The 14914-nt window shown below is 39.9% G+C and overlaps 2 protein-coding genes across 10 annotated transcripts in view; one reads left to right on the forward strand and one right to left on the reverse strand.

Moving 5' to 3' along the window:
* LOC134841325 (transient receptor potential cation channel subfamily M member 1-like) overlaps positions 1 to 11651 on the forward strand; it is a 106892-nt gene extending 95241 nt beyond the window's left edge. For 8 of the 9 annotated variants that reach the window (XM_063857239.1, XM_063857237.1, XM_063857236.1 and 5 more), the window contains 10 exons: positions 1951 to 2190; positions 2489 to 2896; positions 6190 to 6362; positions 7010 to 7075; positions 8011 to 8296; positions 8669 to 9014; positions 9438 to 9732; positions 9979 to 10128; positions 10327 to 10584; positions 10781 to 11651. In XM_063857239.1, coding sequence (XP_063713309.1) covers positions 1951 to 2190; positions 2489 to 2896; positions 6190 to 6362; positions 7010 to 7075; positions 8011 to 8296; positions 8669 to 9014; positions 9438 to 9732; positions 9979 to 10128; positions 10327 to 10584; positions 10781 to 11585 — 3027 coding nt within the window. In that variant the 3' untranslated portion in view covers positions 11586 to 11651. The remainder of the gene's footprint in view (positions 1 to 1950; positions 2191 to 2488; positions 2897 to 6189; positions 6363 to 7009; positions 7076 to 8010; positions 8297 to 8668; positions 9015 to 9437; positions 9733 to 9978; positions 10129 to 10326; positions 10585 to 10780) is intronic. The other variant, XM_063857233.1, reaches the window with a different exon arrangement.
* Positions 2926 to 14914, reverse strand: part of LOC134841327 (ubiquinone biosynthesis monooxygenase COQ6, mitochondrial-like) — a 42530-nt gene continuing 30541 nt past the window's right edge. Inside the window, exons 2-5 of the mRNA XM_063857240.1 lie at positions 5649 to 5794; positions 5251 to 5419; positions 4942 to 5061; positions 2926 to 4183 (exon numbers count right to left, since the gene is read on the reverse strand). Coding sequence (XP_063713310.1) covers positions 3179 to 4183; positions 4942 to 5061; positions 5251 to 5419; positions 5649 to 5740 — 1386 coding nt within the window. The 5' untranslated portion in view covers positions 5741 to 5794 and the 3' untranslated portion in view covers positions 2926 to 3178. The remainder of the gene's footprint in view (positions 4184 to 4941; positions 5062 to 5250; positions 5420 to 5648; positions 5795 to 14914) is intronic.

Consider the following 14914-nt stretch of genomic DNA (forward strand, 5'->3'; position numbering starts at 1 on the left):
TAATTATAAGATGACCATGATTATATGTAGCTGCTTGAACATATGCGGTTAGTTGGTGATGTACAATATTATTTAACTCCATTCAATGGAAGATAATATAATTGGAATGGAACAGCAAAGAATTAAGAAGACATAAAAATTGCATGGAATTAAAATGAGTTGAAATAGCGAAAACAGTTTAGTATGAGATTGTTTTAATATGATAGAAAGAGCGCTTGGTCTGATTTCAAAAACCGTCAGAGCAGAATTTCCCCTATATTCAGTGTGTACATAATCTAGACTGATCGTTCTATCGTTGGATATCTTTAGCTGGAGGATGGAACACTGCATTGTCCAACATGAACTTGGTCTCTTCTTCTCCCAATTTGTGTTTCTTCATGTAGTGCAACTTCATAGTCTGTTTCCATTTAGTCGAATAGGAACACAGCATACAACCTACTTGAATGCCCAAATGGTTGCGGCGAATGTGGTTAAGAAGATAGGAGTTTTTGCGTGTCCGGAACTCACACGTCGGACAGGCGAACTCCAGCGACCTGCTAGAATAACTTGCAGGGTGGTGTCTGCTGCTGTATGCATTCACAACAATTTGGCTTCTATCTACTTTCTTTGCATTCGGTTTGATCTTTCTATAGCTTGGACACCTCTGCGGGAGACTTGCAGCACCAGATGATGATGGTGATGATGTTTGAGATGTTGTAATTGGAAGCGCCTCATTTGAGTCACGCAGGATATGTGTGCAGTTTTCTTCTCTATTTGGGTCTTGGTTTTGCCACCTCGTAAGCACTTGTATTAATTCTCTGTCAATAAATGACGTTTCTTTGCCAGCAGTTGGAGCTGTCTCGTGATATGAACTGATAAGTTCATGTCCCAAACCATAAGGCGAATTTTCTGTACTCGACTGCAATTTGTCGGACCTGATCTTCGTTGCTAACGGCGCTACATTATTTGACCCAATGTTGTTGATCAAATTTCTGCTTTCGAAATCACTTTCGATTGAAGTTTTAGCAGGAGATCTCTTCGACAGACAAAACTGTTGATAAGTATCTGTCTCTTCATTCTGACAAGACCTTTGCAGGCTTTGAGTTGTTGCAAAAACCGAGAACTCCTCCCGATTTTGAGATTCTTCTGCAACTAAGTTCAAGGGTGTCACTTTTTCTACGAATGATGCTGGTTCGTGGAATGAGGCTTGTTCCTCCTCCATATCGAGATCAGCTTCTATTTTGATTTCATTCTTCTGTTTGTTTGATGGTGATTGAGACTTGAGACCTGGAGATTGAGAGGAAGATTGGAGATGGTTTTCTAGAGACTCCAATTGACATTGGATCCGAGGCTCTGGTTCCGCGTTTGAGGCCATTTCAATCTTTTCGGACGTGGAGTTCTGATCGCCTTTGTATTGAGATAAGTCAAACTTGATAGACAAGTCACCAAATTTTTCGCCAGACTTTTCGTCTACAACAGAGAAGAAATTACCCTCCCAGTCTTCGGAAGGAATCGCATCATCTGAGACATCTTTCTTCTTATTGATTTTCTTGCTGAAGAAATTGGAGAAAAGAGCATCATCGAAAGAGATAGAAAAAGTGATAGCCATTATGCAGCCTGTTTAAATCGCCAACATTAAGAAAACCTGAAAAAAAATCAATTAAGTGCAGTTAATTATTCAAACTAATTGAGTCAGAATCAATTCAATAACTGACTTCATTATAGAAAAAAATGGGAAAACGGTCTCCGTTGTCATACTTAACAAATATCAAATCTGTAGTGAGCATTTAAAGTTTTACAGTAAAGATTAATCTTCCACGAGGGTCAAGGTAAAAATCCCAGCATCGACCATGATAGGCGTCGAACAAGCGACGATTCGATAAGAAACGGATACCTTAGCCACTTTTCAGTTCATATTGATTTTAACTCCTAGATACATAGCAAGTTCTCATAGTTTTTGCGTGGTTTCAGTCGCCCCTGATGATGGCGCTGATTGGATCCCGACTGTGGGAGGCACACAGGAGTGCTCTTCCTCAGAGGGACGAGGAGATCCGACTGGAGATGGAGGCCAACTCACTCCATTTCTCCCAGCTGGCCCAGGAGATGATAGAACTGAGCTGGCAAGTGAACAAACAGATGGCCCAGCAGCTGGTCACCTACAAGTTCAGGGCTTTCGGAAGAATCAACGTCATGGACCTTGCCGCTTTCATTGTTCGTAACAAAATTTCATGAGAGCAATACATTTCTCATTATTTGCAAAAAAAAAAACTTATTTAAAAAAAACAGCATTAAAGTCTACATATGAAAATGATGAATACTTCGCGTTTGAGATTTCATCTCATAAATATTTAAAAATATTCAGGCAATGATTCAGCACAGGGTATTACAAGAGGCATCATTCCGGGCTACAACATCAAGCATGGTATCTGAAAGATCCCTCCCTCATTTACAATTTCTTTCTCCGCTCGATGATATCATTGATATAATCATGTTCAATGGTCACTTTCAGGAAGCGAAGGAGATCATCGCACACCCCCTGATGCAAGTGGCCATAGACTACATGTGGAAGGCAGGCATGAGGGCCAGTCTGCAACAGGTGTTGTTCACCTTCCTCCTCCCCGTCCTGCTGCCCTTCCGAATCCCCATATTCTTCCGGGATAGTTCTGATGCGAACCCTAAGCTAACTCAACCCTCGCCATCATCGTCCCCAAGTAACCAACTTGAGGAAGGATCCCCTTCAGATGAAACAAGCGGCGGTGGATGCCATGAAATCGACGAAGAAGAGGAACAAGAGGATGAGGACGAGGGAGAGGAAGAAACTGCGTTCCTGGATCAGAATCATCAGCAACAACACACTCCCATCAGGAAGATGAAACCAATGATGCACAGACCTCCCAGCATCAGCGAGTTCCTACAGGTAGAGCTATACAAATACACAGCTCCAATGACAAGTAAACGCCAGTAACCAAGTAATCTATTTAGTCCGTGCTTTCTTCCAATTTTTAAGGCGGAACATGCCACGCCACAAGTTTTTGGCTAACTGAGCGAAAAATATCAAAAGCTAAAATACTTTTTATTTCAGAAAACAGCACTCTGGGCCTTGATTTCATTCTCAGTCTACCAAATTGGAACTAAAGAAGCAAAAGTTTCAAAAAATTTGAATACTAAAACTTCTTTGCTTTTTCTTATTAGCACTAATTTAAGTTTTGTAAGCATTCTTGCCGGAGGAGGCCCAGTGAACAAGCGATTTGTTCACCATTTCCAAATTGTTCACACCAATTGACGCCAGACTTCTCAATGCCACTACAGGTGCACTGTTCGTCCCGTACATTCTGTATATCAAATCACAGAACAACTGAGTAGTCAAATTATGCTTCTGTGCCTTTCTCTCATACTCGAGTAAACTAGAATATTTTCCCGGATTCTCCCCTTTTCCCAGTGCTTCCTCAACCTGCGTAGACAAAACTTCGCAATCGAGTAGACTCAGATTTGCACCTTGACCGGCCAAAGGATGAATTCTGTGCGCTGCATCACCTATTAGGGCAATATTTGGTTGCACATAGTGAGAAGCATGGCCAAATCCAACGGGAAAAGTGGCGAGTGTTGATTTGTCGACCGATCTGATCATCGGAGGTTTCGGCTCCTCAGCTTCTGGGCTTCCAGTGATTCCGTTCAGACCTCTTGACAATATTTTAAGCGCCCCAGTAAATTGAAAATTATCTCCATAATCTTCACTCCAATAAGCATTTAATTGTTCTACAATTTCACTTTCAGTTTTCGTTATTAGCTCGTCCAAATTGGACTTTTCTGCAAATAGTACCAAAGATGCTGTATCTCTATTGAGAGGTAGTGACGCAATAGGTCCCGAAGGTAGAAATCTCTGCCAAGCAGCCCTGTTTCCATCGGAACATTCGACGCTGAGTGTTCCGACCAGTGCATGATGATGATATTCATGCTGGTAGCATTTCATTTTTGCTAATTTCCTCACGTTCGATTTGTAACCTTCAGCTCCAACTAGTAGACTAGTTTCGATCGTCTGTCCACCCTCAAGTGTCAATTGGATTGATGATTGATTGCGTTGGATACCTGTGATCTCGTTTTTGTTCATGCTTACTGTGTCGGTGACCTTGTGGGGACTGTCTTGAATGACTTTTAGGAGACTTGACACGATCACTTCACTTTCTAAAAAGTGTGCCACTGGCTTCTGAAACAGAGTTTTATCCAACTAACAAACCAATGAAACACCCAGCAAACCCACTGTCATTTCAGAATGATTTTTAATTTTTATTTCCCTAAAATAACCGACCTAGTTCTAGAGTACAGCTTGATTATTGTTCCGACTTTCGATACGAAATAAAAGGAATACTTGTGCTCGGGGTGGGTTTTTTTCTTCAGACAAATTTCGACTTTTTAATTAGCCTTTTTTGACGGAATTTTTTTAATATCATTCGAAAGGTATTGTTGTCTTAAGCTCAAATTTGAAAAGATATTTCACCTGTGATTGTTTTTCGTAAAGTTACGGGGGTTTAGTGATAGCCATTTTGGCCAATTTGGGACAATTGACGCGCGATATATTTCGCTCTATTAACGCGAAAGCGGAGTCTTAATCCGTCTCAGAAATCGTTCCAAGTTGGTTAAAAGAAGCTTATTTGCCATTATTGATTTGTTTCAAGGAGCGAAATCTATCCTTTTGTACTTTATATGGCGTGTGGGGGGATGATTTTCATAAAAAATTTCAAAATTTTTTTTATTTATTACCTTTAATTTTTATAGGTTATCACTGCTCCAGAAACCTTAAAAAGCAGTCGGAACATTCAGGGCTTCGCCCTAATACGAGCAGTCTTGAATTTTTTGAATTGACTATTTTTGATACAATTTTAAACAAAATGGGTTAATATTATGGATAGCCTTTGACATTCTGATTTAAATCTGCATTAGCGTTAACTCTATTCTCATACTAGCCTCGATTCTTTCATCCGATTCGAGTGAAGAGGAAGGAAAAGATGTGAAGCCACTTGGAGACTTCGAGTCCAGAGTTACCATTCTGTAGGCTGGCCAGTGTCTGTACTCGTCACACACCACCTGGAAAATAAAAAAAACTAAATTTCGATTGTTTTGGATACACACAGTCTAATATTACAACAGGCAGTGTTATTAGAACTGCTTTCTACACAATATGTAATTGCATCTATTTGAAAATACTCGTCGAAATAGATTAAGTCAACATTTACTCGGTTTTGCAATCAGTTTTAATTAGTTTCTGGAACGTACCTCCCACGCCCCTGTCCTCTGCAGCACTTCCAATGATGACTCGTTCAGAGCATAGATCCTGTTAGAATAGGGTCTGCTCTTTTCACTCCTGTTTCCACCCTCTTCTTTGGGATCCATAGCAGGAAGGATGTTGGGAAGAGTTCTGTCCAACACCAGAACTGATCGAGACCTGTTGCACATTGATTAAAAAATAATTAAAAATCAGGATACAAGACTAAATATTGATGCCACTAAATATGAAAACAAGAAATTAGACGTATTCAAAATCATGCAAACAAGTACTATATTCTCGAAAAAAAACTACAATTAGAGACGCTGATTCGAAAACTAAATTAGACAAGCAAACGAATCCTTATCATTCTTATTAAAAAATGGGAGCTCCAACTTAGTGGTCTGACTTGAATAGTGGACTTTTCTTGAGTAGTGCAGCCAGTCCCAGTCCAGACACTCCCGCGCCACTAATGACCACATCGTAGAAACCCCTCTTCATTGGCGCAAATGTCAACGCAGTTGATTCTACGCTAATTATACAGCCATAAAATCTGAAAATTAAATTGCGTGAATGTCGACGATTGCTGCTGGCATTAACCTTCCTTATCGAAAGACCAAGTAACTACACACACAGATCGGTCCTAAACATTTTGATAACTATGACAAAGAAGGATATAAACTTAAAAAATCAGCCAAGAACCCACAGATCTAAATTGCAGAGGTCATAGACATGTATAAACTTATAAACAAATACTATCTGATATTAACAAGTCCAAACTGCAATAAATGACTGAGCCCTAATGCTGATTTTTTTCGCGGGACTTTTGCCCTCCACAAATTTTGCCCTTCACTCGGGAATGAGCTTTGTGTGCGAAATATTACGAGAGAAAAATGAGGGCAGAAAACGCGATTATCCGTTTTTATGAGAAAGTATGTGTTTGAGTATAGGAGGACGAGCGAACTCAGCGTCTGTTGAAAGCGAAGCGGGAGTTGATTCGGAAGAGTGAGGTGGCCAAAATGGAGGCTCTGCGGAGGGAGAAGAAAAAGCTGTTGGAGACTGCCAAGGAGGGAGACGTCGACGTGTTCGCAAGGGCCGCCATCGCTCTACGCAAGATACAGCTGTTAGTAGCCTCATTCTTACCCAAAAAAAATACACTCGGCACAATCCTCGCGCTTGGCCGATGACAAAGTATCAATCAATTGAAACAAGTATAAAAACTAGTTCCTAAACTATAACGTTTCCAAGTTAAACAGTTTCATTACGAATTCGGTCAAAAATCATTGATTGGTTCTCGGGTGTATTCTAGTTTTTCCCCACGCAAAATCAGCTATCAAAAACAAATATCAGAATGTGTCGAGTGCTACTTCTTCTAAAGGCCTTTCAATCGTGATTCGAGCGACACGAAATAATTTCCAAAAAAAATTCTTTTTCGAGCTTCATTAAGCGCTTACTTGGCAATAAAAATGGCGCACAACATAACAAAAAACTACCATTGATTTTTTCAATTTTTTTGTTTTCTTATTCATTTTTCTAAGACAACTTGCCTAATTTAATAATGTTCTAAGCTTTAGATAAGTTAGTTCCTCTCATCGCAGTACATACAAAAAACGACACAATTTCGAAAAGGAAAAAATGTTTTTTAAAGCTGTTGTATATAACAAGGTCGGAAACTTCTGTGCTACATGCACACCGACCGGCTACTCTTGTTTCTCTTTGCTTTGCAAATATGCGTAAACATGTATCCTAATACTTGTCTGATTTAAACAGTAGCCAGCGAAAAGACCACACCTCAAACGAACTCTCGGCCACAAATCACGTGAACTCAAGCACATCGTAAGTATGGCAGTCAAGGGAATCCCTCATGTCAGAAGCACCGAATGCCAGAAGAACGGAAAAATTTGCCAGCCAATCAGAATTCAGTATTCACAAATTATTAAAAAAATAAACTAGAAAAACAGTCAAATTTGGACAGTTTAGAGCTGAGTAAGAATTAAGTTTTAAGATTAACCGTTGATAATTTTTGCTCATTCGGTCCTTCTCTCAAGAGAAGAGCCCCGAGGGCAGCCAACCAAACAATCATGTGTAGTATGTCATATACTACCTTGTACATTCTTTGCGGACTATGGGTAGGAGCGAAATCAAATTCTGAAAGGGTTAATGAAAAAGTTTCCGATTATTTCTGGCTTCCTTAGCAAGCTTATTCTCTCATTTATGGAAAAACCATGGCAAATATGAGCAACCAAAAATAGGAGCTCGACTATAACTTAAACCTGCAACCATCAGACATATACTAGAACAATCAGTCAAAATCAGTGTCTTTGCCTTGCGGCACATTCTAGTTTATAAACGTGGAATAAAGCGAATTGAGTTATTTGATGTCGTACTATATTGGTGTGCACAACACAACAGTTTGCCATGTAATCGGGTTCTCATCATCTGTAGACTATCTTCAAATTTACTGTAGACAACTTAACAATGCAGCTGCACAGAGAAGGTCTTTTTCTCGACTCTGACACCAATTTTGAAACACCAAGTATTGTTCCGACCATTTCACGAAGCGCTGAAGAGCTATGCCTCAGGGTGTTTTGCACTCGATTTGATACACCTTACGATAAATTTCTTCAAAAAGTTTTTTGTTCCATTTCTTCAAAAAAAAATGGAAGCAAAAAAACGTTTGCGTTTTTATTCCTTTAGTTTGCATAGCTCATTGTGGTCGGCACATTCTGTGGAATTGCAACCGTCTAATTTTCTTGTGTGCTATTTGTCAGAATCAAAGAAAAGGCGATGAAGGATCAGTTGCGTCGTGGTGCCAGACGAGACAGTGAGTCCGACTCCGACAGCGAGCAAGAGGGGGTAGGAGGAGAAGGTGCAGGAGAGGGGGAGGCGGGAGAGGGAGACAGTGGGGGTGAGGAGGGAGTAGAAGGGACGAATGGGGTGCGAACTGGTACTTTGCACACTCTGGACACCAATGAGTCGGATATGGGGGAGGGGGACTCGGAAGGCGAGATGAATGAGAACGAGAATGAAAATGACACTGACATCTGCAAGTACCAGGCGAGTTACCTCGAGACACTCATCTAATGAAGGCTATTTTTGATAAAGCAGAAAAAATCAACTAATAATTACTAAAAAAAGTACTAGCGAACATTTACATGTGACTTAAGGCGGTACCCTATACAATTTCATTGATAATATGAAGTTAAATCCTCGGCGGTTATTAGGTAGGCAGCCAGAATAAGGAGTCTATAATTTGTTAGTTAAAACAGAACATAAGAACGAAAATTAGTGAACCGATTCGTTCATTGCTGCCAAAAACATCTGTATGATTTATACGCCTGCAACGCAGATGTTCACAGAAAAAAAACCAATGCAATTCCGATTGAATCCTCCTTGACAAAGCCAAGTGTAGAGCCATTAAATTTTCAGGTGCATCATTTGACTGACGACGAAGACTACCGGATGCACGTTAACGAATACAGACAGAGCAGAGATGTCACCACGGAACAGAGTTTGGGCGGGAGCAACACGGACACCAGTCAAGACCTGGTCAGTCCCTCGTCTCTCGGTCGTCAGACTCCACAACAGCAGGGCCATGCCCACGTCCAGCAGACACCTCGATTCCTATCCGTGAATAAAAAGCCTCGACAATCCAAGAGAGACAACAGTTTGTCGATTCAGATGGGCGCCCCGGGCGGAGTTGAAGACGGGGACACCAAAAATGCACTGGTTATGAAGGCAGCACATTTGTTCAAGAATAGAAGAAGCACTATAGGTATGTTAGAAGCAATACCTATTTTTGTTTACAAAAAAAAGAGCTGATATCATCAAATTCTCCTCTGTTACATGTTCTATATAGCCAGCTCGATTTTGCAATTGCACGTAACCGAAAAAAAAGCAGTTTAGACGATTTTAAAAACGATTATTTGCACCGGCCCTGCCCACTGCAAGGCTTTGCTAGGGTAAGCAGGTATCATCTATTTCGTGGTTGCCATTCCCAACTTGAGGCGGATGACTTTGGGAACTCTCTGACTACACAAGTTGGGAAGTAGGCACGGCACCATCAAGGCATGGGCGAAATGGTCACCAACAAGAAATGAAATAACTCTGTCGGCAGTTACAAACAAAAACATGAAAACTGAGATTAATGTTCTTTCACTTTCATTAAATGCGGGCTTATAGATATTGTTGTCTACAGACCAAGGAAAAGAAGACGACAGCTCTAAGAAGGGCAAAGACATCGAGAAAGGCGACGAGAAAGAAAAAGAAGCAAAGGAGAAGGAGGCGGCTAGACTCGAGGCACTGAAGACGAAGTGTTCCGAGTTGAAACCAGAACCAGACGAGGACTCGGAGGTTTCTGTAGTCTCTGCTGGTCAGATGTTGATGACATTCTACACTTCTCCCATCTCTAAATTTTGCATGCACACCATAGCGTATTTGGTGTTCCTCAATCTGTTCACGATTTCCACATTCGAGACTGGACAAGGCATGAGGTCAGCACATGTTTACAAAATTTTTCACCTTTGCAGTTTACTCAAAAGGTGACTTAGTTATTAAAACTACAGGCCAATAGCAACAAAATTAACAGACATTCATCATGATCATATTACAAAAATAAAACAACGATAAAAATAGAAAACCAGTTATTTCGAACTTTTTTTAAAACAAAAAATTTGAATAAGGAGACTTAAAACAAAGATATCATTTCTGTCATGAGCCTCAATTTGCCATCTTTATAGGTCCATCTGGGGCATAATGAGTTTCCAGTTCATGATCTGCTATGCTCTGGAGGCCTACCGGCAACTGGTCACCCAGAGGGCCAACTGGGGCATGAAGCTGCGCATTTGGGCCATGAGCGAGTGGAACATCATAGAGCTAGTATACCTGAGGTACTTCAATTCATTTTTAACTCCGATATAAATAACTATCCATGTTGGAAGCATAAATGGAAGGATCAAAACTAGAAGAGAATTCCATTGAGATGTTTTCTGGAAAAGCTGTGAAACAATCACCGGTATCAATGGATATCTATAAACTTAAATGATTCAAGGTGATTATTCTGGCGTTAAATTTTGTCTGATTTTCAGCATGGGTCTAGTGTCCTTCCCTCTGACGTCCTGGGAGGCCACACGAAACACGGCCATAGTGATGAACTGTGGCATTAACATGCTCATGTGGATCCGATTGTTGCGCTTCTACCAGTGCAGTTCCCGCCTGGGACCCATGTGGATCATGATACGCAAGATGATGGCCGAGACTCTATGGTTCATGGCCATCATGGTCGTTCTGCTATTTGCCTTCGGAATCTTCATTTTCGCGGTCAATGTGCCCCAAGATAGCTACAGGTTAACTCATATCATCTTGCTGTTTATTTAGGAACATTTGAGAACCTACATAATCAAAAAAGACGACGCACTATTTCTGATAGTAGTTTTAACGATAAAGATTTTAAGTTGATCGACAATGAAATCATACGACTCTCTTTTCGATCACTTATTTGGTTTTTTGTTGTTTTTTTTTGGCTAAAAAACCGAGTTTTAGGGAAGCACGATGTCTGAGCGATCTGCACCAGGGTGATGAGTCTACAATGAGTTCCAGTTCTACCATCGCTTCTCTTATTAGTGGGGGAGGTGGGGGCAAGCACAGATCGAGCAAGCCGACAAGCGTCGCCAGCTACAGTTCCGTGGCGCCGCATGACAATTCGACCTCGCCGTGTGAGAATCTACAGCCGCTGTTCTGGGCCAAACCGTCTTACATCTTCCTCAGACCCTATCTCATGTCGCTCGGCAACCAGTTCCTCGACTGGACCTTCATGGGTCCCCATTTCCGCTTCACGACCTGGATGTGTTTCTTTTTTGTCGTAATCGGAAACGCTCTCATGTTGAACTTACTCGTTGCCATTTATGGTGGAATATTCAACGAGATAGTTCAGAAGGCAGACATGGAGTGGAAAACTGAGATGTATTGGCTCATGAAGGACTTTAAGAGCAAGACGTTTTTGCCCCCACCTATTTCGATCTTTGAGACCATCGGCTTGTGGTTGCACTTCGTCTGCATAGAACGGAAACGACCAGTTCCTACTAAAAGTAGCGAAGAACAGGACAAAATAGCTTCGCTGGCTATACTGGAAAGCTACTGCGTGCAGACTGTGCTGGATACAAGAAACAGGGAAAAGACTTCTCTAGACGTTACCAACGGGGTGATACGGAACAGAGAGATCAGTTGTGGAACGATCCAGGAGAGTATCCAGAACGTGCACGAGCTTCGCACTGAGCTCTCGAATCGAAAGCACGAGCGAGAGGAGAAGCGGAGAGAGAGACGAAGAATCACTGCCAAGAAAACTTAAATACTTTCGTCACACGAAGTCACAACGAACAATTAAATCTACCAGGAGTAGGGTAGGGTAGGGTAGGGTAGGGTAGGGTAGGTTTTCACATTGGTCAAGGGTTACTGAATATTTTTGCATGATCTGAAAATTTGTAAAATTTTTAATAAATTGGCGAAAGGTTTATATTCTTTTAGTAAGCTTGAACATTTAAATTTTGCAATTGACATTTTTTTTATCATTTAACACCACTTGCAATAAGGAACAGTTACCAATAAGGTAAACCAATTTTATCTTATGCATATTTGATACAGAGGCGAAGCGGAGCTTCAAACCACTTACGATACAACACAAACAAACAAAAAACAAGTCGAAAAAACTTACAAATGTTGAAAAAAACTAGGTGAACCAAAATTTTCGGCGAGGGGCAAAACTAAAGCTGGAGGCATGTGTTTGATATTAAATGAATTTGCTATACTGATGCGGCACGATAAATGTGATTTCAAAAATTGGACTTTACCCAAAACCTTAGCTAAAGGAGACTTTAAATAAGTGCGAAGGGTAAGAAATTTTGAGATAATCAATTTTCCCAAGGAGATAACTTTTCTCTTACAAAAATTAGGGAGTAGCCGCTTCTACAGGAACAAATATCACAACCAGCTCTTTTAATTCAACTTTTCATCTAAGCACGGTCAAAACTTCTAAAAACGGTCAAAAGACAGTCCAAAATCATTCTATTTTTTCTGCAAAAAGCAGATTGTGGCCACTAAAGTAGAGACAATTCCTAAAATCGGGTTTCCCCATTGAACACAAACTGAGAATTGGCACGGTAGTTTTCGAATACTATCAAAAAGTTTCCGCGTAATATCAAAACGTTTCCGAAAAATTGTCAAGTTTCAAAATTTGTCTTGTTTGAAGACTAAAACTTTTTTCTTAAGCAAACTTGACATAGCCCATGAAAAAGGCAGGGTTGTAACAACCTGTTGTTACGATTATACGTAAGATATCAGATTTGGCAGGATAGTTAGCGAGAACAGTCCAAAAACTGTCAACAAATCAAAAATTTGTTGTGTGAGAATCAAAGCTTTTTGTGATATTATAGGGCGTAGCCACTCATACCGAAAGGATTCACGCAACATCTAATTTCGATTGAACCCGAAATCTCAGACTTGGGAGGATAGTTCTAGAAGAAATCAAAAATTTTTGCTGTCGAAAAAATTTGGGCGTAACCGCATGGGCAAATAAATTTCCCACAACCCGTTCTTTGAATTGAGCCCAAAACCTCAGATAAGGCAGGGTAGTTTTCGAGAATTATTCTAAAAAATCAAAAGACGGTCAAAAAATCGTAAAATAGATTTTTCCGAGGCGATGTATTTTTGTGTTAAAAATTTTATCAGTCGCTGCTATTGCAGGGGAGCTTACCACTAAACGTTATCCTCATTGAGCCCACACTATCAGATTTGAGAGTTTGGTTCCCCAGAAAAAACAAAAAAGATTCACAAAACGGACAAAATCAAAAATTTGACCATTCGGAGTGCTATAACTTTATGTGAAAAAAAACGTTTGGGCCTAACCGCTTATGCCGAGATTTTATCAAAACCTTTCGAACTATTGAAGTCTAAGATTGAGAGGGGGTAATTTTTGAGAAAACGAAAAAAAATCAAAAATATGGGTCAAGTATTCCCTCACAGACTTTTTCGAAGACTGTAGACAGAGGAGTCAGGTATAAAAAGAAACTCAAGGGTAGTATGCATGCACAAAGAGTAGGCAAACTTTCATTTGATAATCCTTGTTTGAAAATCATGAGACGTTTTTGAGCAAAATTAAATTTTTTCCAATGAATTTTGAAATAATTTTCTGCAAAAAAAAAAATTCAACAAGCGTAACAAACCGATTGGTAACCTACAGCCAATTCAAAAAGTGCGGAGTAGTGTCAAAAATTTAATTCCAGTGAAACGACTCAAAATTGGGACATTAAGGCGCAAAAAAATTGGCCAAAAAATTTGGGCAGATGAATTTTTTCAGCGAAACCAAAAAAAAGGAAACACGAAGTCAAGGTAAGTAAAATTACAAATTGTCGGAAAAATCAAACACCAAAAGCAACATTTAAAAATTGCGCGCAGCACAAAATAAACTATTCCATGGTGTGCCATCTAAGCCGACAACAGATAAGCAGACAAATCATTGTCCGACAACTTTATTTGAAACAGGAACTTTTCGTTTGAAAAAGAAGGTCCTGGTCAAATTCAAACCCAGCACTTTTGCGTCCCAGGCAAATTCTTCACCTCCTGACTAAATTGGGCGGCAAAATATAGAAGTTTGAATTTATTATGAACCAAGATACAAGTGATTCTGTTAAACAAGTTGTTAAGCCGAAACTCTAGATTCTTGTTTGATAACGCTTGCTAATCGCAAGCGTAAGTAGCTAATATACCAACACAGATAGTTTAATTACGCGCTTTCGCCGCGACGAGCTTAACAAGCCGCCACAAAAAAAAACATGGCGATACCATGACTTTGATTAAAATCAATTGAAATAAAATGCAAATAAGTCCAATGCAGAAAATGCAAATAAGTCCCAAATAAATTTACCTGCACTATAAGAAACTTTAAATGGAGTTTTAGGAAAACCAGAAGTAGCCTCATTGCGCAGGAACTAATCCGGCAAAAATGAGCAGAGAGACAAAAACGTAACAAAGCCGAAAACTTTCAGTTCGAGAAAAAAAAACAGATTCCGCCTGCAATCAAAATCCCATGCTTTGCTACCAAGCATGGTTGTTAGAGCAAATTAGAAGAAAGCCGAACCTTCTCGAAAAATTGTGCTACGTAAACTAAACCTACAAAAATAAGCAAACAAACGATAGCCGAAAAAGCACAAAGTTTGGCGAAAAAAAAACAGGTCCGGAACGGACTCGAACCACAAGCCTTGTTCATCTCAAGCAGGTATGTTACGTCTGCGACATATGGTTGATTGAACTTATAATTTCTAAAATCAAATATCCGAGTGAGTCCAGAATCCTGGAGAGTCCTGTGAACTAATTTATTTACGAGAAAAAGTCTAGTACAAGATTGCATAACCATTGCTTATCACAAGGGTAAAGACAAAATGGTTACGGAAAAATAAGTACTGTTTCCGATTACAAAACACTTGCTTTTGCAAGGTTAATTATCAAAAATCAGCTTCATACGCGTCAATCTATTGTCAGATATGAATTAAAAACAACAAATTTGTTCTCATTATGTATATCAAGCATTTTTTGAGCTTAGAAAAGAGTTTTACTATTTGAAGAGAGTATGATGCATTACTGTTGCTGCGCAAATAGCTCAAAAAGTTCTGACCACATGGAGTT

This window comes from Symsagittifera roscoffensis, chromosome 3 (genome assembly GCF_963678635.1).
Source record: "Symsagittifera roscoffensis chromosome 3, txSymRosc1.1, whole genome shotgun sequence".
Classification (NCBI taxonomy): Eukaryota; Metazoa; Xenacoelomorpha; order Acoela; family Convolutidae; genus Symsagittifera; species Symsagittifera roscoffensis.